Source organism: Camarhynchus parvulus, chromosome 8 (assembly GCF_901933205.1).
Source record: "Camarhynchus parvulus chromosome 8, STF_HiC, whole genome shotgun sequence".
In the NCBI taxonomy this organism is placed as follows: domain Eukaryota; kingdom Metazoa; phylum Chordata; class Aves; order Passeriformes; family Thraupidae; genus Camarhynchus; species Camarhynchus parvulus.
Window position 1 is genome coordinate 18,507,731 of NC_044578.1, and position 26,417 is coordinate 18,534,147.

At 36.9% G+C, this 26,417-nt stretch overlaps 1 protein-coding gene across 3 annotated transcripts in view; it reads left to right on the forward strand.

Annotated features, from left to right (window-relative positions):
• The window catches only part of AGL (amylo-alpha-1, 6-glucosidase, 4-alpha-glucanotransferase), a 34,319-nt gene extending 20,414 nt beyond the window's left edge, over nt 1-13,905 (forward strand). For all 3 annotated transcript variants that reach the window (XM_030953379.1, XM_030953381.1, XM_030953380.1), the window contains 12 exons: nt 59-192; nt 1,322-1,497; nt 3,156-3,258; nt 4,492-4,717; nt 5,130-5,241; nt 5,628-5,763; nt 6,959-7,071; nt 7,764-7,975; nt 8,515-8,612; nt 9,172-9,259; nt 9,350-9,483; nt 10,882-13,905. In XM_030953379.1, coding sequence (XP_030809239.1) covers nt 59-192; nt 1,322-1,497; nt 3,156-3,258; nt 4,492-4,717; nt 5,130-5,241; nt 5,628-5,763; nt 6,959-7,071; nt 7,764-7,975; nt 8,515-8,612; nt 9,172-9,259; nt 9,350-9,483; nt 10,882-10,999 — 1,650 coding nt within the window. In that variant the 3' untranslated portion in view covers nt 11,000-13,905. The remainder of the gene's footprint in view (nt 1-58; nt 193-1,321; nt 1,498-3,155; nt 3,259-4,491; nt 4,718-5,129; nt 5,242-5,627; nt 5,764-6,958; nt 7,072-7,763; nt 7,976-8,514; nt 8,613-9,171; nt 9,260-9,349; nt 9,484-10,881) is intronic.
• The last annotated feature ends 12,512 nt before the right edge of the window (nt 13,906-26,417 follow it).

Below are 26,417 nucleotides of genomic sequence, written 5' to 3' on the forward strand. Positions count from 1 at the left end.
AAGGCACTGGCTTTTGAACTTCGATGGATGAAGTTCTAATTCTGTTGTATTTTACTAGGTTGGTAAATGGTTGAAGGCCATGTTTGTCTACCTAAAGAGAATTCCACGTTACCTCATCCCATGTTACTTTGATGCCATATTAGTGGGAGCGTACACAACGCTTCTGGACGTGGCATGGCATCAGATGTCGAGGTATGCTTGGCCTGTTTATCAGAGCTATAAAGGCATCTGGGTACATTGTAACCTTTTAAATTTTATCTGCTGGAGAATGCAATTTGAATGTTTTCATAATCCTCTAATGTAGAAGGGAAAAATTGGTAGAGAATTATCAAATCCATCTTCTTACCAGTGGTGGTTTGGAAGACTTGAGTGTTCAGACATCTGTCCAGGGTTTTAACTTATAACTACTGTTGGGATTGCACAGTAGGAGGAGGAAACCCTAAACCAGCATATTTTTTGCCAGGCTTTGGAAGGCTTTTTTTTTTGGCTATAATTTTAGTACCAATGCAATGATTCCTTAAAGTTCAGGTAACTAAGAAAATACCAGATTGTTTTGATGCCTTCTTCAATATTTCTTCATTATTACTCCCCATTATCTAAGCACTCTGCTTACTTTTTGAAATAACATCAGAGTCTACTTCTTTTTTTCTTGCAAAGGGAAGGGAGACTCATTTCATGGAGGCTTCATTGTCGCTATGACTATACTGACCAAGTTAATAATGTTGGATATGTATTGTAAAAACAGGGACATTAAAATGAGAATAGAATCTAGTATGGCTGTGCAATCATGGAACGTAATGCATTTTCTGAAGAAATGCTTGGAGATCAGCTAGTCAGGAATGGAGATCAACTATTTCAGGGAATGCCTTAACAGAATTTTTGATTTGCACTTTTTGTATATGTATATAAAAATATGAACTTTAAAAATACTGACTAGTTTTGACAAACTTTTGTTCATAGTAAAATATTTTCTATCATATTTTTGAAATCTTAGGTGTGTGTATAGGCATTAACTAAACCAAAACAACTTCTTGTTTTTAACTGTTTTGTAGAAGTACATGTTATAAACACTTCCATGGCAGTAATCAATTAAGATTTGACTCTTAATATTGGGCACCCATTTTAGGAAAACATGATTTACAAATTAAATCTTAGATAAAAAATCAGTTAATGCAAAATGCTAGTATTACTTCATTGCTAGTTTTTTAAATTTCTTACGAGTAATGCTTGTCATAGCCTTCTGTAAATGAAAAAGGGTACAATTTATGGACCGCTATAGTTGAATGCGAAGTTATTTTAATTTAATTCTGTTGAATTACAGCTTTGTGCAGAATGGATCAACATTTGTTAAACACCTTTCCTTGGGTTCCATTCAGTTATGTGGGATAGGAAAATACCCTTGTCTGCCAGATCTGTCTCCTTCCTTACATGATGTTCCCTATAGGCTGAATGAGATTACAAATCAGAAAGAACAATGTTGTGTTTCTTTGGCAGCTGGTAAGTGAGAACAGCCTTTAAAAAAAAATAAGTATTCCAAAACAGTTAAATTGCTTTTAGTAACTATATTAAAATCTTCTGCATCATGTTTGCTACATTTTATACACTGTTTCTGACATACGGCTCTCAATTTCACTCACTTTGCCTTGTGTTTAAGGTAAAGATTTGCTCATGTTAAAATTATGGGAGTTTTCTCTAGTAGTATTCATGGGGGTTGGGAAGGAGAGCTTTATATATAAATGCTTTATTTAGAGACTTTTCTTGCTATATTTGCTGTTACCATACACAGAGATCTAAAAAATGTTGTTTTCCTTTCCAGAAGACTTGGTTGAGATAAGTATACTTATCATAAGGGGTTTTAGTCTGTCTTTTATAAATGTGAAATTAAAAAGTGAATTTTTATACAGAAACAAGAGTGAATTTATGGTTTACACATTCTCAGAAAGAACCATTAACAGACCAGAACTCCTGATCTAAAACTGTTTCCAAAAGGAAAGAGCATAAAAGCAATCAGCAAGTAGTATTTATGCCTCCAAATGTTCTGCCAGCATCTGGCAGTCTTCCTATGGGCATTTGCCTATGTCCAAAGTATTATCTCCTGTGGCTTAGAATGAGTTTATTTTGGTTCTGAGTTGGCTCATTCCTTTTCTGAAGCCATGGAAACTTTTAAGCATCCACAGATGCTGTGGCATCTCTCTCAGTGGAGTGCTTTTCTTCTTTTTGCCATCATTCTTGTGTAGCTTTATTGCTCTTAGTTTCTGGATTTTAATAACATTCCATCTGCCTGCTTCAGTGTAACCTAGAAGCAGAGAGACACAGTGTTCCCTTAAACTGGTCATAAAGATTAATTATACTGAAGGATTTGGTTTTAAATATTCCTTTCACATACTCACTGGTAGATGTGCCTGAGATTTTTAAATTGTACCCAGATTGTCATTCTCAAGTGCTGCTGCCGTGTACTATAAATTTGCAGAGATGTGGAGGCCATATTTGAGAATTAGCAAATACTTTGGTAAAGTGACTGAGCATGCACAAGAGACTTCCGGTTTGAAACTTGGCCATGTGGAGTTTCTGTTTAATAGATCATAAAAGGAAACAAATGGCAGAAAAGACAAGTATGAATGTTACTGTTGCAATTATTATGCCTTGTCAGTTAGGAACATTCCTAAAGCTGCATGTTATAATGTCTGCAGTAAAATGTAGATCTCTAAGCTTCTGGAAAAGAGAGGCAGAATGTCTTTCACAGTGTCTGAGAACAGTCTCATCCCCTTTATGCTGCTGAGATGCCACAACCCTCATGCATAAACTCTTTCCAACAAAATGTTCCAATCATAATTCTGATTTTTTGGTTAATTTTCTTTCTGTTTCTTTTAATTAGATTTTGGTTAAGTTGCCAGGTGATTTAATAAAAATTAAAACGTCACTATTAGTGGTATGAGAAATGCTTTTGTGTGATCTTGAAATTCTAGAAGACATTATTCTAGAATAGGATGTATTTATCAAGAACTCAGTCTAGGAGATTAAGATATTTCAAATTAACAATCTAGGAAAAAGTTATATATGAGGATTGGTTTTTTACTTCTGGTTATTTTGTACATGTGTGCCTGGAAATTTCTACTATATCAATTAATTAAATGAATAATGATGTTTCTTTTCAGGTTTACCTCACTTTTCTTCTGGAATTTTTCGTTCATGGGGAAGGGATACTTTTATTGCACTAAGAGGGCTACTGTTAGTTACTGGGCGCTATCTAGAAGCAAGGTAAGACTGGCCTAGCCTTGGTTCATGTTGGCTTTGTAGACGCTTAGAAAAAAAGCAATGCTCTCAAAACCTGAGCTGATGGACAAGATGTTTCAAACACTTGATGTGCAGTATAAAACTTTAATGGCACTAGACGTATTTGGGAGCTCCCTCTAAGTGGGATTAAAAATACTACTCAAATAGTCTTTTGCCTTCTTAGCACTGATACAAAGCTGATGTTCTGTAGAGATAAGATAGTTTTAACTCCAGCAGTGCTACTGTTTGTCCTTGAGCAAAGTGATTTTTTCACTAGTACTTGCATCATTCTTGCTAAGCAATAATTTCAGAATTGTTTATGTAAAAACTTGAAGTAGCAAAAGAGAATACTGTTCTAAACAGAAAGGCATGAATGCAGGTCTGTCATGTCTTTTTTGTAACTGCAAGCATTGTTCTGTTGATACTAGATATCAACTAATTGTGCGTTGTTGTTATCTGGTAGCTATAAATATTTAACCTGACAAATGAGCCATACATAAGCCAGATGAATTTGGTATTTTGATTAATATTAATTTGAATGGAGTTTGGCACATAATAGAAACATAAAAATTAGTTGGTGTAAATCAGCATGTATTTATGCTGCTGTACATTTGTCCACCTGTTAGCTTTGTCATGCAGAGAGATCTGCAGTCAACTAGGATGTTTATTTTGCCTTTTCAAGCTAGTTGGAATCCATGTTTTCTGCAAGGTATGCGCAACGGTTCTCAAATGAAACTTCTCATAACCTCAGTTGCTGTCATCTCTCTGTATTTTAATAGGAATTTCCCATCTACTCCTGCCCTCCGTCCCCATTCCACCCCACCCATCAGAATGGATACCAGGGTAATCATATACAAGGTCAATAAAAACCTTCCCTGTGACCTCAATGGGATTTTGATTTAGGATCTATATCACTACCTATTAAAAAGAAAATTATCTTTTCCGTATGAATAGATGATGTATATTTTGTACAAACTGACTTAAACGTATTCATGTTGAGGAATTTGATAGGGAATGGGTGGTTTTTTTATTGTAAAAGAAGTTCATACTAAATTGAGTAATTTGTAGCTTTCAACAGCAAACTTTTGGAATCTATTATTAAAATGCTGTTTGTCTTCTTGCTATTATCGTAACCCTGTATGCTTTGTACTTGATACTTGGTCTAACAATGGCCTTGAAGACAACTTAGTCAAGACTGTGATTTTTCTTTTGTTCTAGAAATATCATTTTAGCATATGCTGGGACTTTAAGACATGGTCTTATTCCCAATCTGCTCGGTGGGGGGACACATGCCAGATACAACTGTCGTGATGCTGTGTGGTGGTGGCTTCAGTGCATCCAGGAGTACTGTAAAATTGTTCCCAATGGATTAGATATTCTCAGGTGTCCTGTTTCTAGGATGTACCCAAGAGATGACTCTTCTCCTCAGCCTGCAGGCACTGTGGTAAAAAATTCTTCTAATTGAACTATTTAACAAAACTATAATGTTTTAATGAAAGGATGTAATTTTTTTCTAGCTACAAGAACCTGTTGCTATCTGTTGTTTATGGTGAAATTTGATTATAGCACAAGAATTCCACATTTTAGGCACTTCTTGCATCGCCTGATTAGACCAAGTGCAAGGAAGAAAAAAAATTCCATCGACTTCTAAATCTTTTTGTTGCTTTTTGTCTTGAAAAATGTTTATATGAAAAGTTGTATACAATGTTATTGCCATTGCCAAGAATGCTGCTTGAAAATGTTTGATGGTGTGGGAGTTGCTTTGGAATATCATATAAACTAGAGATTTAAGAAATGCTTTCTACTCATTTTTCATCTTGCTTTTCACATGTCATCCAAACATGTAATGAATCTAGGATCAGCCACTTTATGAAGTAATACAGGAAGCAATGCAACGACATATGGAAGGCATAAATTTTCGAGAAAGGAATGCTGGTCCTCAGATTGACCAAAAAATGAGAGATGAAGGTAACATACACAGAACACTTGCTGTGCAAAACAGCAAAAGTTGATGAGTATATTTTGTATTTCCTTTTCTTCTTATTTTCTCTTTCTATTGAGAATTTTTTAAAATATATATTTATTGTAACTAAATTGTATGACTTTTTATATATATATATGTAATATTCTTGAAGTGCCTAAATAATAACTTATTATTAGCAACTGGTCATATGTTATGGTGCAAGTTACCTTTAAAGTTTCACTTAAAGTACAGTTGCCTTCAGAAACCTACCTCAGGTCTCTTGTTGGAAGGCCTTTTTGTTTGTTAGGAAGTTTGGGTTGGGGGTGTGGGTAGTTGAGATTTTGTTTTGCCTAAAAAAATTAACTTAACGCCTGATATTCTTTCTTGTCAGGTTTTAATGTAACTGCAGGCATTGACCATGAAACTGGCTTTGTGTTTGGAGGAAACCGCTTCAATTGTGGTACTTGGATGGATAAAATGGGAGAGAGCGACAAGGCTCGCAACACAGGAATTCCAGCTACTCCGAGGTATGAAAGCCAGGATTGAGGCAGGGTTTTTTAATTCTTTTTTTAACTTAAATTCTTCTGCAGAACCTATGAGTTCTATTGACACATCTGAGAGGTTATTGCTCAAATGTTCTAAATGTTTCTACCGACTAAAATGTTCATGGGATTTTTTTCCTTTGTGCTGATTTTGAAGTCAAAAGCTGTGTTCTTGGGCAGCTATGTTCGTGGGTGAAGCCCATGGCTTCTGTCACAGTCTTAGCTCCATGCCAAGAGTTGACTTCTGAATTCAGGTAGTAAAATGTAATTTAGGAAATAGTGTATATTTGCTGTACTAGCAGTACTTTGTTATTCAAACTTCTCATCTGAGTTATATATTGATAATTGTGTTGTTTGAATACTTCTAAGTTTGAATTCAAAAATATTTACAGCATCTACATTTTAAGAGTTGAGATTAAGCATTTTGACATAGGCTCTTTATTATGTGCTAGCAAACTGCTGCAGGCATCCTTGCTTGAATTTAGTACAGTATCAGTTTCAAATTAATTGCCATGGGTAAGAATTGAAGAAAATGTTATCTTGTTTGACGAGTCAAAGATTTTAATTAGGAACCAAGAGCGGATGAGGTACTTTCCAAAAGAAGCTGAGTTGGTGATATGAGAGAGAAAATTCCATCAAGTAGACAGTAAAGCTGAGTATGATACAGTATGAAATATTTGCATATACTGATTACCTGAATATTACCTGAAAAAAGAAGCAAGTCCAGTAAGTGCATTTAGTCCTAATTTTAATCCCTCACTTTTGACTTGAATAGCCTCTTATGGCAGAACTGTCACCTAAGTTACAGAAGTGTATGTGCAGTTGAGAAGCTTTGTATTGAGCACAGAGGACCACATTTTAACATCAGAGGACCACATTTGGGGTTGATCCTTTTTTCATGTTCTTAATCACTGGTAGAAAATTATCTTCCATTTGTGCTATTTAGCTGGGTATGATAATACCACTTTAAAATAAGGCTGTTGGACACAAAAAGATAATTTGCTACCCAGTTTACAATGAAGTTCATTCCTTGACTGAGAAATAGAGGAATACTAGGAAAATAAGAAAAAATAAATTGTCTAAACAAGAGACTTATGAATTTAATTGTTTCAGTTACTTATTGAGCTTTAATAGCCTTCTTAAAGTAAATAATGAGGGGTTTTTATCATTATTATTTTAGAGATGGCTCTGCTGTGGAAATAGTTGGCCTGTGCAAGTCGGCTGTTCGCTGGTTGATGGATTTATCTGGGAAAAACATATTTCCATTTCGTGGAGTCACTGTAAAAAGACATGGTAAAAACAGACACATCTTATAATTGTATTACTGGGGTATAAAAATAACTAAAACAATGAAATAGTGACCATATAACTTCAGAAGAAGATTTAGGGGTAAAAGGGCAAAAACTTGAGAAAGTATATTTTGACATTATAAAAATTTATTGGAAGTTTATATTGTCTTCTCAATATTTCAGATAGTTTATTCTGTGGGTTACAAAGGAATTTCAGAGCCTGAATACCTTTTCTCAAAATGGGTATAAGTGATAAGGTTGCTGTGTATTATGATGATTGCATTATTCATTACAAGAATGCGAAGTAAAATCATGCAGGATGCTTTATTTTATCTTTGTGTCTGTATTCATAACACAGAAAACCCCTTGCTGGGAATATTTACATAAATATCATAGGAAGTCCCTTATCTTTTGGAGGAGTACTCTTCTAATCACAAAGTTACTTTAAGCTTAGCCAGCCCAAGTGAATATGTACCCTGTGCAGATTCTGATGTTGTGTTAGTCTCACTAGAAATTTCAGTGAGCTGTTGTTCCTGTGATCTGTACAATTGGCCTAAATGTAGGAAATCTCAAACTGAGAGAGGTGCTCTTGGTCTGCTCCTGTTATATTAAGTGTCAAGAGTTCAAGCAGTATACTTCTGCTGTTGTCACTGTGGCTGATTGCAGAAAATTAAAACTGTTTATAATATCTTGCAGGAAAGGAGGAGATTATCACATACGATGAGTGGGACAGGAAAATTCAAGGACACTTTGAAAAGCTGTTCTTTGTGTCTGAGAATCCAGCAGATCCTAATGAAAAACACCCAAATCTTGTACACAAACGTGGGATTTATAAGGACAGCTATGGAGCTTCAAGTCCATGGTGTGATTACCAACTCAGGCCAAATTTTGCAATAGCAATGGTTGTGGTAAGTGTGGGGGAGTGGGAGGAGGACTTTGCACTTAAGTGCAAGCTTAGTTCAGTTATAAAAAAAAACTAAGGTATGTCTGCATGGCATTGTATCAGGAGCATACATTGCTTGGAATAACTTTTTGAAAGCAGCTTTTTTCCATGCTTTTAATATTCATCAATTTTGGACTATGTCCTAAAATATATCAAGACAGGACTTGCCAATTTGCTGTATTCACTGTATTCAGAATATCTTTCATGGCTAGGTCTGGGAGGCTGCTTTTCCCATCAAATTGGCTAAAAAGGAAGGAGTCTTTATCTTCATTGGATTTGTAAAGAGCTTCAGTAATGATATTTGTCAAGGGTTTATAAACTAAAATCAAAATTGAAAAAAGAACTGGATACCTTCTGTGTTCTTGCTTACTCTGACTTTCAGGTTCCAGAAGTTGATTCGGTAATGCAAAACTCAGGCTCTTTGTTGTCTTCTGCATTTTTATACACAGCCTTATGTATGTATATGCATAGACATTATTCATTAAATCTTTATTATTTTATTAGGCCCCTGAGTTGTTTACACCTGAGAGAGCTTGGAAAGCTTTGCAGATAGCAGAGGAAAAGCTTCTTGGTCCATTAGGCATGAAAACCTTAGACCCAGAGTAAGTACAGTAGAGATAATATCAAGTGGTAATTCCTAAAGACAATAAACAGAACAGTAGGAATTATTCGATGTAGGGCAGAGGTGGTGGTGATAGTGTGAAATCTTCATTTATACCAATGAAATAAGGCTGCAGGAAGTACTCCTAGTAGAAGTGTTTTGCTGTTCTAGAAGTCCATGTAATTGATTTCTTTATGTAGGCAGTGGCTGGGTGGTTTTGGATTGCTCACAGTAAGCAAGTCAAATTTGGTATCACACCAAAAATGTTGAATTTGCATCTTGGGACATAGAGTGTTTGATACAATGTACAGCACTGCAGTTTGAGTAAAAGGGTAGAATTATGACTCTTAAGTCCTTTCAAGATGTTGACCATTTTCCTATAAATTTAAACTTTATTTGCAATTTCACTGTCATGTAAAGGACAGAACCTATTGGAGACCTCCCTAACTTAACCATCAATAAATGTGAATGACAAGTGTTTTGGTTAATGTCTGTTTTCATTTTCTGTGTATCATTTTTAATTAAGACTTTGTTTGCATAATACTTTTTTTTTTTTGCAGTGATATGGTATACTGTGGAGTCTATGATAATGCTCTTGACAATGACAACTACAATGTAGCCAGAGGGTTTAATTATCACCAAGGACCTGTAAGAGCTACTTCCTTCAATTTTAGAGGAAGTGTAGTCATTTTTTCAAACCAACTGCTTTGATAATCATCTCCTTCTTTCTTTGTTTAGGAATGGCTGTGGCCAATTGGATATTTTCTTCGTGCCAAACTGTATTTCTCTAGGTTGATTGGTCCAGAGATATATGCAAAAACTGTAGTCATGATTAAGAATGTTCTTTCTCGCCACTATGTTCATCTTGAAAGGTAAGGTAACAACAAACACGGATAAAAAATCTTCAAAATACCAAGCTAGTGGTGTCCACCATCCAAATGCGTGTAAGAGTACAGATCTACTGTATAAAGAGGATTTCTTAGTTCTAGATAGGAAGTTGACCGCTATATGTGCAATTGCAGGTCTCAAGTCAGATTTTGAATACAGGTGATATCTAGTGCCTTTCACAGATAGCAGAGTTCCTAATACTTATCCATGTGAAGACTGGGTGAAATAAATCATACACAAAAATTAGCATCTTATTTCATACAAGAAGTCAGTTTCAGAAAAAATGTCAGTGAGTTATTTTTTAAATAAATCAAAGTATTTAAAAACAAACTTTGTAGAACATAATAGTTGAAGGGCAAGTAGTGACAGATGAAAATTGCAGCAGATAAAATGATGCAAAATATTGTTAGATTTATTGTGTTCTAAGTGAAAAAATTAAGATTCTGAAGCTGTCATACCAATAACCTTGGTTTTCTAAAGAGACAGAGGAACTTGCATTTTGAGTTTTCCCTCAAACCAAACCCACAGACTGTTTTTCCTCTTTTGCTGTCGATTTTATTTACTAAGGATTTGAGACAAACTAAACTAAACAAAACACCTTGCCCTTGATATCTCTTCCATATAATCTGTTCTGCAGCGCATGAAACATATATTTATTTGTGCCCAAAAGAATAATTCAGGACTTATGACAAAAGAGTTTGTCTGACCACACATGGAAGAAAAAAGGATTTGTGAAGCAGTATTTTGCCTTATGTAGTGTCTTGACCAAGTGTCTTGTTTGGTAGTATCAGAAATAACTTGCAGTTTGGCAACCCTCTTTGCTTTTTCTGTCTTATTAAAGTAGCGTACTTTTTTTTTTAATACTCTGTTTTGATACTTTGTTTCTGTACAAAATAATTAATGTAGCAACAGGCTTTATTTGTATTTTTGCAAGTGTGCTAGTTTGTTGGAGGGGTTTTTGTTTCTAAAGAGGAAAAGAAGGTTTATGTATTCATGCTGTCTTCCAGCCCTTGTCACTTTTTAGCAGTATAATCAATTTAAAGTATAGTTTGAATACCATTGTTATCTCATCTTCCAAATGCAAAACTACCAGAATGAGAAACAGGAGCAGCACACCAGTTGTGTAAGTTCAGTTATTATTAGTAGCAGAGAGTCTGCTTTGAAGAAGAGACACTTCCACTACAATTAACAACTGCAGGTGAAAAAAGTATTAGGTCTCAATTATTAAAGGCTATACTATGCTTGTAGGAGAGCAGACTTTTAGTCAAGCTTTTCAGTTTCCTACTGAGTTTATCTTCCAAAAGGCTTTAACATGAAATGTTTTCTTTTTTTTTTTCAATCTATAATCTAACAACAGTACTCATTTCTGTTTCTTTTATCAGATCATCCTGGAAAGGACTTCCAGAACTAACCAATGAGAATGGGCAGTATTGTCCTTTTAGCTGTGAAACTCAGGCCTGGTCAATTGGTGTTATCCTTGAAATCCTTTATGACTTGTAAAAGTTTATTTTGATTGATCTGGTGAAACTTCTGTGGTCTTATTATTGGGCATAAATGAACACTTGGCTTACACTACAAGGGAAATTAACTGTTTTGCACAATCACTTAAGTTGTGTCCTGACTTTCAGAGATGCTGAATGCCAGCAGCTTCTGTGCCCTATAACTGTGTGGGGCTTAGGTGTTTTGAAAATCAGGGCATGACAATAAAATAAAACTGCAGTGCACACTCGATGCAGCAACTTTTAGTAAGGAGCAATTATAAGAATATGCACAAACTTAATTTTAAGTAGCTTTGGTTTTTTAGCCTTTTCAAAACAAAATCTTAATGTAACAAAGTAAATTTTCTCCTTCCTGAGCTAAAAATAAGTTGCACAGCTCTTATGTTTTTTTTTCTTCGTCTCTTAAAGAGCAAATGGATGTTTTTGCAAATGCATGCTTAAGGGGGAGTAGATTAACCTCTAGCTTTCTAAGTTTGGTATGCTTTGTGCTCCAGCACCATGCATTAATGAAGGCATAATATATTATCTCTCCATTGAACTGTATAATGGGGATGTTTCTGTATGTGTTCAATTGAACACTCCACTAAGCAACCACAGAAATCAAGTGTATGAATACTGTAATAAATCAACTTTTGAAGTTATATATAAAATTTTGAAATCTTTGAGAGTTAACTCAAGCAATAACGAGGTAACATCCTATGTTAATCTGTCTTTAGATTTATTTAAATACGATGAGCCATATAGCAAACCTGTTTTTTCATTTATATCTGGTTTTCACCATGGCTAATTCAAAAGAAGTGTGCATACAATGCACAACCTATATGTTAGGGAAGGCCAAAGTGCTTGACTGCTTATTAAATTAATTTATTGAAGAGATAGGGTCACCTGAGCCCTTCTTTCTTAGGAAAATCCTAGCTCTGTTAATCAGGTAGAAATGCTTAACACAATGAAAAGACATAGTAGCCTACTATTAGAGAGGAGAAGATGAGGCTTCTGGGCTTTCTGAAATTGCACCAATAACAATAAGCATACTGTGTGGTGTCCTTGGGAACAATCCAGTGAACATGATGGAAAACATGTTTTTTCATGTTTGGATGCCTGCATGTACTTATTAAGTTCAGGGTTCACAAACTGAGAGGAGAGCAGTTGGTAATTCTCAAACTCTTCATACAATTTTTTCATCTTAGTGCAATAAACAGGCAGAGAGTGAGGCTGACAACACCTCCCACACCACAAGGCAGAAAAGCAAAAGCACTATTTCTGAATGTTAGACAACAAATGCTGAAAAAATAAATACAGGATATAATTTTAATGCACTAAAACACAGATCAAGGTTTTATCATGTCTGTACTTCAAAGTTTCTGTATTCTGTCTCAAGTACAGTGCACATGCTGTCTTGTTCAGGGAGATGTATTTCAGGTAGATACTGTAAAGGCAAGTTAACTGGTTCAAGAGATGAATTGTAGCAAGTGGCTATACCCATATACTGTTTGCTTGAAAGGTTAATAAGGATTTTAATTCCCTTGCTCAAGTGCTCAGTCCTTAGAAGTTAGGAATAGGTAACGTCTATATTATACCTGAACTTTTGAGCTGCAGTACGTGGGTTGGGAATTTTTTATTTTCTCAACACAATGCATAAGAAATGTCATTTGATCAAAAATGTTACTGAAATGTCAGCTACAGATTATTTTTTTAATGTGCAAGAGGCATAGAAAGTATTTTTCATACTGCACTGAACTTTGCAAAATTCTTTATACTGAGGTTTCTGTCCTACTGTTTCACTGGCTTTACTGTTTTCCTGGATACTTAATTCTTGTGTATTATATCAAGGTATGTTTTATGGTTCCCGTGGCTTAGAAAACAGGAACAAAATGGCAGAAAAGAATTTGTTCTCACTTCATTAAAACATTTTAAAATTGGAAGTGAAGCTTAAGAGCTATAACTGTTGAAGATTTCCACCAGGTGTCAAAATTATATTCATTGGCAATGACACTCTTTAAGTGTTGGGAAAAAAAACATGAGTAATTTTTCATCAAAATCTTCCTATGCTATGTACAGATTGCTTTCCAGTTTTGCAACCTGCAGTGCTGATAGAAACTGCATATTTGTCACTGCTAGGGTTTTTTCCTAATTTAATAGTAAAATTTTAAAGATAAATCACCACTGTGTACACAAAAATACATATCTTGTGCAACTTCTAAACATGCCCATTTGTAATGTTGCTTCTGCGCTGATTAGTTGAGCATAGTTTTAGTGACAAATATTTTAAATAGGGAAAAATATATATTGGTTGACTTTGCTGTTAAGTAGCAACAAAAGTAAGATTTAAGGTTATTAACTTTCTTGGGGGGGTGGTGGTTTATTGGTTTTGGGGTTTTGTTTTTTTCCTCAAAAAGCTACTCAACACTTTGTCAAGCCAGACAGTTTAAAAATGAAGAGGGAAGAAAACAATGTTAACTCTTAACATAAAATGAGCTGATATCCATGTAGATCAAGTCATAATCCCCTAAAAATAGCTGACTTATATTGACTGATCCTGAGCTGTATCATTATCATTTATAGTTTACACTCAAGGACTTGCAGTAAGGCAAACTTAAAATTGGTAAAATAGAATTAAACGAAATAACTCAGTAAGAACTGTGCATCCATTGTGTTCCAGTTGGTGCTCCTTAATCTATGTTATATTAGGAATTGATTTTCCTCCCAGTTGAAATAATTTAAATGTTTCCAATGCTCACACAGTTAATAGCTCTTGACTTATTCAAAGATGATTAACTTGAGAATTCAAGTAAACTAATGTGTCATTCTCACACTGCATGTTGTAATGTAAAACAGAAACATGAGCTTTACATGTCTGTCTATCACAGCAACAACTGATTTTAGAAAATGTCATTATTCATTTCTGAAATGCACAAAATAAAATTCTTTAATTCAGAGTAAACCTTTTCTTGTGGTTTTTTTTTTTAAGTCAGACTTTGCAGCTGATGTTGCTAGTTCACTTCTTGCGGTTTACCCACAAGGGAGAGTGTTAACTCCTCAAGGTGAATGTTAATATGTGCTAACAACACTTACTACAAAAACATCAGCTTATTAGGAAAAAAGCATAAACTTGAGGTTCTTATGTTGGTGTCAGTATCAGCTGCCCTAGCTGAGTTGGAGTGGGTTTGGGTTAGCAGACCTTCTGCTATGGATGTTTATATAATTTGTTTAAAGTCACAGTATTGCGACTTCACCAAGACAACAGTCTTGATTAACTGATTTACAGATACCCAAGTGACACAATGATTAACTTTTGGAGTAAAACTCCTATCACTGTGGAGAAAGCATTTTCACTTCTCAGCTCTGCTTTGTAAAATCAAAGTCTCACAGCACAGGTGTCTGGTATACCGAATATGTTTTGCAGTGTTCCCATTTCATTCCATGCTTTATAAAAATAGGATTTTTTTCTAATTCTCTATTCAAGCTTTTTCTTTGGGAAGTAGTTTATTATTCTATTGTATATACTTTGGGTAAGGAAATGCAAAAATGACAAGTCACTGAGGTGTTGGGGGGCATTGGTAAGGTCAGAGCTGCTGCCTCAGCCCTCCTGGCACCTCAGGCAGCTCAGTCGGGGAACAGATGGATGAAATGTTACTGGTGGCTGGCAGGTTTCTCTTGAAAGCTGCTCTGGAGCTTGCAGATGGCAACTGGGGAAGCACCTGTGGTCAGGACCCTGGAGCTCTGCCCGCGTTGCTGTGGGCGGTGAGGCAGGACCCCTCAAGAGCCCGCTGATCTCGCCACCCTGAGAGGCTTCCCCCTGCCGGGCCCGCGGGCACACGGCCCCAGCCCGGCCGGGGCTGCCGGGCCCCTCAGCGGCGGGACGGGCGGGGCGGGGCCTCAGGAGGGCTCTGCCCACACCGCCGGCTGCGGCGGCTCAGCCGCGCTCTCCTCGGGAAAACTGGCGAAACCTGCCCCAGCTGACAGCTTATTTTGCTTTTTGAATATGCCTGGAAACAGTTCCAAGGAAAGCGTACTTGTCTGTGAGCATCTGGGGGTTCGTGCAAACTTGGGAGCTTGTACACCTGTTGTTTATTGTAGGGGTACACGGGAGAGATCAGCTCTCTTCACATTCCGCCGGATTTGCCTGTGCATTTGGTATTTCTCAGAAGTTACTGACTAAATTAAAGCAGAGGCTTCCCAGTTCTGATTTTTGCATCAAAGTGCAGGTGATCAAGTGGACCAATGGCCATTTTTAATGGGGAGTGTTGATCTCAGAGTGGCTGAATGAGGCACTAAGGTGACTGTTAATTGTTTTAGTGATAACTGTTTTCTACTGGGTCAGATTCTGAAGTAGAATTAATGTGTGGTGGTACAAAAGTGAACCTGAGAATAATAGAAAGCAGACTGTGGCCAGTCAGGTGGCAGTCTGAGCCATCTGTGCTGTTCCAGGCTCTTGTGCTTCTGTAAGCACTTGTCCAGTCCCGTTGGCCTGTGACACGTTTGTCTCATTGTGTATTACCTCCTTGAACCTTATTTCTTTCAGAAATCTTAATCTCTGCCATGTGTCTGTTCTGTTTGCAACCTTTCAGCCACAGGCAGCTGTTCACCCCATGAATAATAATCTCAGCATATTACACAAAGTTCAGTACCACTGACTATTTTTGACAAATAATAAACTTGTTCAATTCGCGTAAGCTTATGCAATCTGTGAGATCCATGAGCACTTCCCTTCCCTTTGTGTGCCACAGCAATATCTCAGTACAACTTCAGACAGAGAGACTATGCTTCATATAGTGCCTTTTTGCAATGAGGATGAAAACTGGCCATGAAAGAAGAGAATGATGCTGCAGCCTGGCAAGGGTCTTAAGTTGGATGATGTGGACTGCAGATACTAAAGGAGGTAAGTTTTTCTGGAGTTCTGTATTTCTAAGTTTGGACTGGCAAATAAACTGGAGCTTAATTTTGTGTGGTGGTGAGAAATATAAGATGATGTCTTCTAATCAGTTCTAAAGGAAGATACTTGCAGTCACATAATTTACAGACTTATAAGTACAATTATTTTAAAACATGATGCTCTAGAGTAGGATTAAATTATAACAGTGGGAGTCTTTTTAAGGTGATTTTTAGAGTCACAACCACATAATTTGAGAAAGCGGAAAGATTAATTCTTGCAAGTGACATGTCAAGGAGAAGGTGTCTACAAAATGAACGATCTTTTCTTTTGTGGGATACATTCAGGGGCTGTTTTTAAGATTTCTTTGTAATTGTTCTTATGGCCATTGTCTATAAGGGTCCTAGATGCAGCCTAGACCTGGAGAGGGGTACCTGGTTTAACAGTATGCAATGAGAAATGGGTTCCAAATGCAGGAGTAAGGCTCCCAGCTGCTTGTGTAACACCCTGAAGAGCACCAAATAATGAGGCAATAGTGTCTTAGAGCAGTCGTTGGAGGGCAATAGTGGGTTAAGTGTTGCCAAGATGTGTTGCAGTATTATACCTAAGGAGAACCTGGGGTAGGATTTTGAGGTTAGTTAGTGTGTGACTTTTGTGGATATGAATGACTGATTAAAGTGTCAGGGATGATATGTTAGAAGGGATCTTACTTGAACGTATGGTAATCCAGGGACTAGCAGGGTGGGCTGGAGGTGAACACCTCAGTAGAAAGCTGGGGATGACGGGGTAAGAATAGTGCATCTCTCTACTATAGACAGACATTAACATTTCCAGCCTGGCAGCAGAGGGTGGCGCCAGCTCGCCCCACTGGCCCTGCTGGGCCGGCCCTTTCAGGCCTCGCTCCCTTCAGGGTTCTGCATTCCTGCGCAGCTGCACTCGCTGTGCTGGCCTTTAACGGCTCAAGTCTCCTTTCCTGCACGTCAAAATCATAATAAAATCTAAACATTTTTAAATGTTTATAAAATGTTTCGTTAATATATCCTCTTGTGGGAGAAGTGGGAAAGGAATGCATCTTTATGGTTTAGTGACAGCTTGATTTTTTTTTAGGGATAACTGGAACTAATGAATATTTCAGTATTAAAAGATCCAGTGGTCTATTTCTCTGTTTTATTGCAAAGTTCAAGAATCTGTTTATCTCCTAAAAATGGGAAATGCTAGGATATGAAATGAGGTGTATGTTAGGCATTTATTTATTATTTGCATCATAGTTCATTTAATGCTTCTGTAATTGCTGGCATTTTTTTTTCCTTAAATGCTTTGTTTATGCACAAAAAAAATTTAATGTGAAAACTGAAAATAATTCTGCCTGGACAATCTTTCACTATAACTGCGAGTATTTTAACTTAAGTATCTTTTTGCATGGATATTTTTTAGTGGCAGTCATTGTGTGTTAACGGGCTGCATTTTCTAGCAGTTATTCCATTTGTTGAAGCTGGATGGGAACACCCACATGTTCAAGATAATTTTGTAATTTGTAAAGCCTGTAATCAGACCTACTGGGACAGCTGTTCAAGAGCTGGTTTTGTTTTCTTGTAATGGCTGTCTGGCTAGTACTGCTGGAGGTCTCCCTGCAGGCCTCTGCAGGGCCAGATTCATGTGTTTGGAGCAGTTAGGTTACTGCAGAGCTTTTCCAAGACCTCCAGGCACCATTTGGTTAAATTTAAGAACTAGATGCTGCTATTGCCTGGATCAGAGTAAATCTAGAGTTATTTAATTTCTATGCCTTGAATAATTGCGGATTTATTTTTGCATAATTTTTTCTTTAGACAGTTTATACACCTCTGCAAACAGCAGTTAAAAGCATAAATCAGATGTAGCAATGCAATACAGTTGTTTATTCTAGGGTAGGGAGTCTGTACTGTGCTGGGGTTCATTGTCACAATAGGCTCCTTACAGCAGTTTCTCCCTCCTGCAGAGGGATGTTTTGCCTTCCTTTTCGGTACCTTTGCTGGAGTCTATCAGAACATACTCTAAATTCTGCTGTAGTCCCAAAAATCTGGTAAAATTTCATACTTTGGATTTATCAAATTGCTGAAGACATTCTCTTCAGGAATGTTAAAAGCAAATAAAACCTAGTTGAGGACTGGGGGGCAGGGAGTGATAGTGGTAGCAGTAGCCAGGTGTTCGTCTGGTTATTTCCATCATGTTTTCAAATAAGACCTTATAAAAATTCCCTAAAAGCACTAGGATTTGGAAGTTTGTACCTGTGTAATTAGAAATTCTTGTTTTGTCTGTGCTGGAGGATTGAGCAGAGAAGTCTGAAAGTTATAATATTTAAAAAGACAATGTTTATTAGTTTTGTAGCTAAGAACCCTTCAGTTAGGTAATTAAGCATTTCTTCCAAATTTCAGCAGATATTTTTTATTGGTTATGAAGCAATTGTTCTAAACTGGATATTGATGTTAAATGTCATCTTGCTTCCTATCCGTCTCTCTGATTTCATTTAACATAAAAGGCTCCATGTAATTGTGGGGAGTGGGTGTTTCTGTGTCTGCTGCCATCCAAATTATAAAGCACTTCAACATTTCTTTAGAGAGAGAGCTGCAGTATAGCCCTTTCAAAAAGAATCTCTTGGAGGGCAGAACCCCAGTGTTTGAATTTTAACTTAAAGTTCGACTGTCTGAAGAGCAACCCTACTGCTTGGTGGTCAGTGAATCCTTCAAGCAGGTCAGAGATGGGGTGATGGTTGAGGATGGGTTATGACAGAAAGGGAGAGGAACTTCTAAGTGAACACCCAAGAGGGACAAGGAGGATGTTTCCTCACCTGTGGAGTGTTTCAAAAGGAGGAAGCAGAAGAGAGAGGAAGTTCTGATTTCTGGTTTGTCTGCAAGCTGCTGTACAGCAAAAACTATGGAGAGGGGGAAGCTACAGTTTACCTCAGTCTGGGCCTCCTGGCTCATCTGTATGACCCTGTGTTTCAGTGGAGCAGACAGCACAGCCACAGGGCTCTCCTGCTGTTACAAAATGCAGCACTGCCCTGACCAGGAGCTCTGACCACTGAAGGGAAGAGCAGCTTGAGGAACTAGTTGTAACCACAGATGAATTTCCAAACATTTCAATTATCACCTGGTTTTCACTTCTGAGCACTAGAAACTTTTGAAATATTGAAATCTCATGGGGAGGAGAACTGTAGGGGCTGAAGAAACATTTTTCACTTGGCTGAAGTGAAAAATTGGCATTATTTTGTCAGCCCTATTTCCACCTCTTCAGCCAGTTCACTATGGTGTCTTAAAGCAGACTCAATTTATCTATCTTTCGCTCCTCCTCAGCATAGCTAAAATGCTACTGTGAATTTCACCCAGAAGTCATAAAAATCCCTGGAAATGTAAGTACTACATCAGACTCAAAGATTTTATGTGCTTGAATGTAACATTTTAAAGTCTTTTGATGTCATATACAGAAGGTAACTCAGAATAATAATTGCTGTAATAGTATCTTTTGTCTCATAAATTTAATTCTCAGCGTACTCTATTTAATTTGCTATAATTATATACTCAATGTGCTGCTAATAAATACACTCTTTCAACATGTATCTGTTTGATGTATTTATATTTTCAGAAATGGGGGAAGCAGTAGAAGTCAAGGATACTACATCGTTAGCATTTTTCACTATGAATGCTTTGTTAAATACCATGTTACATTTCTTTTCAGGAAAGTGACATGAGGATGCTTTGAAATAGGATGGTAAATAGTTGTGAAAGAGATTAGTAAACACCACTCACACTTGTATGTTTCCAGTGCTAAAAATGTAAGGATTGCTCGGAATTAACTGAAGGGGCATTGGCATAGTATGTAGGTGTCTCTGTGCCCTTATCTTGCCTTCTTGGAAAATTGTGATTGCTGCACTCTGAGAATTTTTGGTGGACACACTTCTTTTTGGAAAGTTTTTATCTTTGTTTCTTGCTTGCTCATTTTCACTGCCCCTCACAATTAATCAATAACTACTTTCTGCTGAAAATAAGAATACTGGGAACCCAAATCCTACTTAGCTGAACCTGTCTTCTAAGCTGAGAACCATTGATTTCACTGCCACTGTTGCATGTGATTTCTAAATGCTGCTTCCATTGCTGAGGGTACTATTAAAAGAAAAAAAACCTTCCTGTTGCTAACACATGGATGAGGAGTGACTGATAATGGTCATAATTTTAGACAGCAGAAAGTTCAGCAGAGCACAGACATTTAAACACAGGAAGTCCAGAATTAGTTTCCCACCTGTACAGTGTTAATTCTGCCTGCTTAGGTCACTCCCACTGTGCCCCAGTAACACTGATGTTTTGTCTGAACACAGCCCTTCTCAGGAGATGCTTCTGTCTGCCCAGTTGTCAGGATCCACCTGTATGTGCTTGATCTGTAATCCCACTGTACGTGTGCCAGGGATTATACAGCCCTTCACACCATGCCAAGTTTCACCATGCTATGCAGCAGACCTGCTGTGCCTTTAAATTGCACTACCTGTGCAATTTAAAAATAAATTCTAATCTCCTACAATTTACGGTTCCTTTGTTCTAACATCTGTCGTATCACATGTTTAGCCTTCAGGAAACCTCATAGCCTGTGCTGATGTCTGACCTAGCTGTACACAACAGCCTTCTGGGCTCTGCTTCAAGCATGGTCTGCAGATTGAGTGCTGAAATGTGTCACAGAAGTTTCCAAAACATCATCATATGGTTTAATACAATGGAACAGCTAAAATATTGAATACCTTTAGAGATGTTATTCACCATGCCGTGTTCTGCAGAAAATTACATGGCATATAGGAACTAATTCATGAAAGTTGTGTCTATATATTACTTCTAAGCAGGTTGATTTAAAAAAAAAATCCATAATTTATATCTTTGGATGTGTAGCCCACAGGTTTTTCTACTACTCTAAAAAACCACATTTCTATTACTGTTACTGGAAGCCACAAACTCCTACCTTTGTTTTACTTCCACATCAATAGAGAAAGCATGGGAAATATTTAAAAAATTACCTAAAAACCCTCTTGTTTCTCTGTAGCTTATGTTTGAAGTTGAAAGTATCTAGCCCCACTGCTAAATACTGTGGACTAACTATCTAGGAGATGTATGTTCTTCCTCAGGTACTTCTGACTTGAGATGGGTTTCCATTTTCTTTTTACCCTTTTCCTATGCTGTTTTGCAGCCCTTTCTTCATTCTCACTTGTCTTACTTTGCTTGAAATAATGTTGGGAACTATTTCAAGCACCTTTGTGGTGTGGGTGTTTAACCCTTTTACAGCAGAGCTGCAAAGGCACATTTGTGCCTCAGCAGTGCACATGGCACTGTGTGGCTGTAGCACCTGGGATAATGTATTTTCTTGAGTGGCTGTGGAGATTCTCCCTCAGTGCTTTGTGAATCACTACAGAGTGGTGAATCACTGCAAAGTGGTCCTTAGACAACTGACCTTGAGTTGACTCTCCCAAATATTTTCACTTACTAAACCTAATTAAAAGATGCATTAAGGATATTTATATTGCTGTATCTCTATAATTACAGTTGCTATAAGGATGCTATTCTTTTGTGAAAGGGTGATAAGATGTTAATAAATAGCCTGTCTTTCATACTGAGGATAGCATCATACTAAGCTTGAAGGTCTTTATAATAATGGATTACAGTAAATTAATACTTCTCCATAAGGAAGATTATGTATCATAATTGTATTCAAATGTATCACAAAAAAATAATGCATTCTGTAAGGAATTTATTTAGTAGATGGAACATCAGATTGCAGGAACACAAGAAAACTTATTCATCAGCCCTCATAAGCAGAAGTGCCCTGATTGTAGTGATCTGATGGCCCTAGGAAGTCAGGGCAGTAGATTCTTAGTGCAGGGCACTAAGAGGACTAAAAATTAGAGGACTAACAATTTAATTTGTGGGACATGTTACACAGTACCTGATTACCCTGGCTCTCTGTACGCCAAATCATGACAGGTCTAGCCCAGCAGGGAGGGACTCTGTACCCACAACAGCCTTGATGGTCAGCAGCTCCTCTGTGGAACCATCCTAACAAAAAAATCCCACTGAAGACCAGGAGTGGCCTAGACCTGCATTCTGTAGGAACATAAAACATTAGATCAGAAATGTCATGGAGCTCAGTTTCTGGTTTTGTCCAAGTTATTTTGTATCTCATGGGTATAACAGGCTTTCACGTTTCATATATTCCCTGTTTTATATTGTGAGCTTAACATCTAGTGCATCTTGTCCTTCTGGTAGAAAGCTCTGTGACTCTGACTGTTCCCTCCGTGACAGTCACCTCCTTCTCCTCCCTGACCTCTGGCTAAATGGAGGAGTGGATTGCTAGCAGAGGAATGTAATACTTCCAATTTGCCAGGTAGGCGGTAATTGCTGCGTTCCAAAGAGGTTACCACAGCAACCCCCTCAGATACACACAGTGCACTCTGCTTCCAGAGTTTGTTAACGTTATAAATCATGTTCAGTGTATACTTGGTATAATTTAACTTAGCTGTTTCAACTCCAAGGAAAACACAAATAAATACATATCTGTTTTCTCAAGTGACCAGCTTCTCACATTAGTTTTCCCTACCAGTCCTAATAGAAAGTAATTATTGTGATCTCAGCCATTTCCTTTTCCTCACCTTCCTATTTTCCATTACACAACTATAATTATTATTGATTATACCTAATTAGGATGCATTGTGCTTTAAAGATTTAATACTTGGTCTTTGCCTCTAAAAGGTGATAATCTTACATTTAGGCTTAACATCATGAGTAACACAAGAGACCAGGGGAAGATCAAATGCAAGGACAAGAGCGACCACTTCAAAAACACATGATCTTTTCCTTAGTTAATGAGCTAGTTACCTGTAATTTAGTAAAGGGTAAGTTCAAAGCATTTTCTTGACTAGTATATGGAAGGGAATAGTACTAGTGTGAAGCTTATTTATTTATTTCAGAAAAATGTGCTGTCTTGAGGGCAGCAGTATTTTTCTGTATAGCACACATGTTCTTTACTGGTCTTGTAAATTGCTCGGCTTGTTTACACACCAAGGACTCCCTTGTTCCATTACACAAAAAGGTACCCAGTGAGTCATGTTCCCTGTAAAACAGGCATTTTTAGATGCCCATCCCTCACCTGTTTGTAGCTCTTTGTTGTTAATTCAGTTAATTTCTGCATTTTCTTCCATGTTCTTGTCTTTGTGTGCACTTTATATCCAGGGTTATGTGACGCTGAAACAATGACAGGGTTTTGTGAAGTTGCATTCCCGTTGTCCTCCAAAACAGATTCTCCTCTTCAAAATACTAGGACTTGTGTGTATTCTCATGTTATTAATTTGTCTAGGAAGTCACATGTCATTGTTAACATTGTTAACATTTTGCCTTGAAAAAGGGAGACTAAAGAACCTGATTCTTGACTACTTGAGGAAAAAAAGGATTTCGTAGCCTAGTTAAAATTATGGTCTATAGGAGTGAAAATTTTGGCCTGGTAAATCAAGCCTCAGGACTGAAAGTCTTGCCAGAAGAGTATGAAGGTTTACAAATTGACTTTGCCAATAGGAATTTGGTACAAGCCACAGCTCACACAGGAAGACCATGTTCTGTCTGAGGGAAGAGTCAGTGATGTTGGAAATGCTTTAGGAATGAATAAATATATACGTCAAAAAGCCTCTGTAGACATGTTTGGTATTCAGCCTCTAGATCCATTGTCTCTTTTTCTGCTAACTGTAGTGAGCAGTGTTTGCAAACTAGAGCTACTTGCACTACTAAAGCAGGTATTACAGTTGCTCTGAGTCTTTGTCTGTTACAAATTCTATTACTGTACTTCTATTAATATTATCCATTACCATGCAATAGGAATCCCAAACAGAAGCCAGGTTCTTTTGTTTTGATGATGAATTTGTGGGCATTGTGCAGATTGTGTTGGGAAGCATTACTAAACTCTATCCCAGTCAAACAATTGCTGAATGGTGAGTAGAGAAGTGCCTGAAAATGTAGATATTCTAAATATACTGCACTTCTAAGTATTTCAGATATGATTTCAGGAATGTTTACTATTTTGAAATAAAAGGGAGACATTGTTCCAGCTTCTAGGAACTGACTATTTATAGAAAGTGAGTTGGTTTTTTTCTTGTAGCAGATTTCAAATTCACCATGAAAACAATGTTATAAATACTGAAAAAAAATTGTTACCTGACTATTCCTTACAGTGTTAACTGCTGAAGGAATGGAAATTCACCTCCTTCTGCATTTGAAAGGGAAAACTCTGTGCAACACAGGTGACATGAGAACATATCCTGTGGTGACTTCTCACTGCAATGAAGAGTGAAAGGAAGGGCTTGGGAAACAGGGAATACCTCTGGAACGATCTAGACTCTGATTGACTGACAAGTCCTCAGTGCCAAGATGCATGTCCCAGTTCTGGTACAGCTAGAGGACACCTGTAAATACTTAACAATAACAATCAACTCCTTCTACTGAGAAAGGCCGCAGCAAAACAGTTTCTTAATGGGCTTCTCTTGGGCCTTCCAAGTGTCTATCAGAATATTAATATATTTGTATTAAGGCTTTCTCTGGAAGCCCCAAGAAGGTGTTCTTGTGTGGATTATGATGCCATAAGCAAACATAACCCTTGTTTCAGTAAGTTTACTAAATCTTCTTGCAAACATTTTTTTATTTATCTAATAAATGTCTTTTTATTTTTACAAATTTAAAGAGTCAAAATGATGGAAATGATAATTCATTATCAAATGAAATAAATTAGTCAGTCTAGTAGGAATTCAACCCAATAGATTAAATTCCATGCAGCATCTCCATGTTACCCACTTGCTCTGGCTCATCAGCGGCTGCTGCAAAGAAACACAAGAGAAATCTTTCACTAAATGTTTTTCACTAAATCTTTGTGTTCAGGTCACAAAAGTAAGGTATTTTAGATGAATGAGTGAAGCAACTTCCAGATTCTTAAAATATTTTAACAGTCATTTGCATTTAGACAATGTATGTCTAAATGTAAAAATAGATTGCCACCAGGAATTTATTTAACTTACACATAGAAGAGTCCTTCTTGATACCATATGACAACTATCTCTCAATAGAAGAGTGGGAACAGCTAGTGAGAGATGCTGACTTGGCATAATTAAGGACCTGGTGGATGAGGCAGAATTTGGCACAGTATAGTTATTGCCAAGGCTGGATGCACTAGAATGACCTCTGCAAAGTACCTTTAAAAAAGGGGAATAAGATAGATTTTGTGAAATTCATGAATACAAGTGCTTCAGGAGGGATGTGAAATGTACTCCTGGTCTGAACTATAGCATTTACATAGATGCAGACAGACCTTGCTTACAATCAGGAGGGCTGCCTAAGATGGAGCTGCCCTAATCAGTCATATACTCTGGACTACAGTTTGCATTCTCAGATTCCATCTTGGATCATTAAAATCTCCTCATTGAATTTCTGTTAGAAGTATTAGTTGACAGTGACACATTTGTTTCGTTTGTTGGACAAAGTTTTCAAAATATTTTTGCTCAGTCTTTGGTATTCAGACTTTTAATCTACATCAAATTTACAAAACATATTTCCTACACCCAGTCCAAGGTAAGGAGACTAGGCCATAAGGGAGACTTTTTCAATTTTAGGTAATTTCTTCACCTTAAGGAAGTTCTCAGGTAGGAGGGAAAAGCAGTGTCCTTTTATGTGATCACATTCATGTTTTTCTACTTCAATTATCAATAGCTCTTTACTAAATTCTTATTTAATTAAGCTTAAGTTAAGATACTGATGCTTTTAGGAGTAGAGTAGGTACATCTTTACCAATCTCCTTGATTTATAAGGCTAAATATTCTACTGGTTGATTTTTATATTTTTTAACCAACAACAAAGCTAGCATAAGTAGTTTATCAGAAGTAACCAGGTAACAATGACAGTATTTTTTCCAAAGTCTGTAATGTGGGAGCAGACCTTTTCTGTCTTTCAAGAACTAATCTGTTGTAATTGTTATATGTTTCTATATTTTTTCCTAAAAAGTCATTATTATTGTGGTGAGAATCAAATGGTTGTCTGAGAAAGGAGGCCATAATAAAAACATTTTCTTCAGTTATTCTTTTCTCTGTGGTTCCAATTGCTGCATCTTTATGACAATATTTGCATTTTGTAGAAAAGATCACTTATGTGGTCATCTTTTAAAGATGTTAAGTCAGATTTTTTAGTCTTATACATAGCTTCAAGTACCAGAAGGTCTAGAAGTAATCCAGTAGTAATTACTATACATTTTTTTAAAAGGTTGTATATTTGAGTTATGTTTGACTTATTTTCATAAGCCAAACATAACTTGCTTGCTGGAGATGCAGATGGAAATTTTAGTTCCTGAATAGCCATTTTATACATCAATTTTGAAAATATGTCAAGCTAGTGTTAGTATATGATTTGTTGCATACAAATCTGTTGAATAGTCTGGAAGTAGCTCACAAGATGAAGATATAAGGAAATTATTGACCATCAGCTATAGTAAATTGAGCTGTGCTACACAGTGC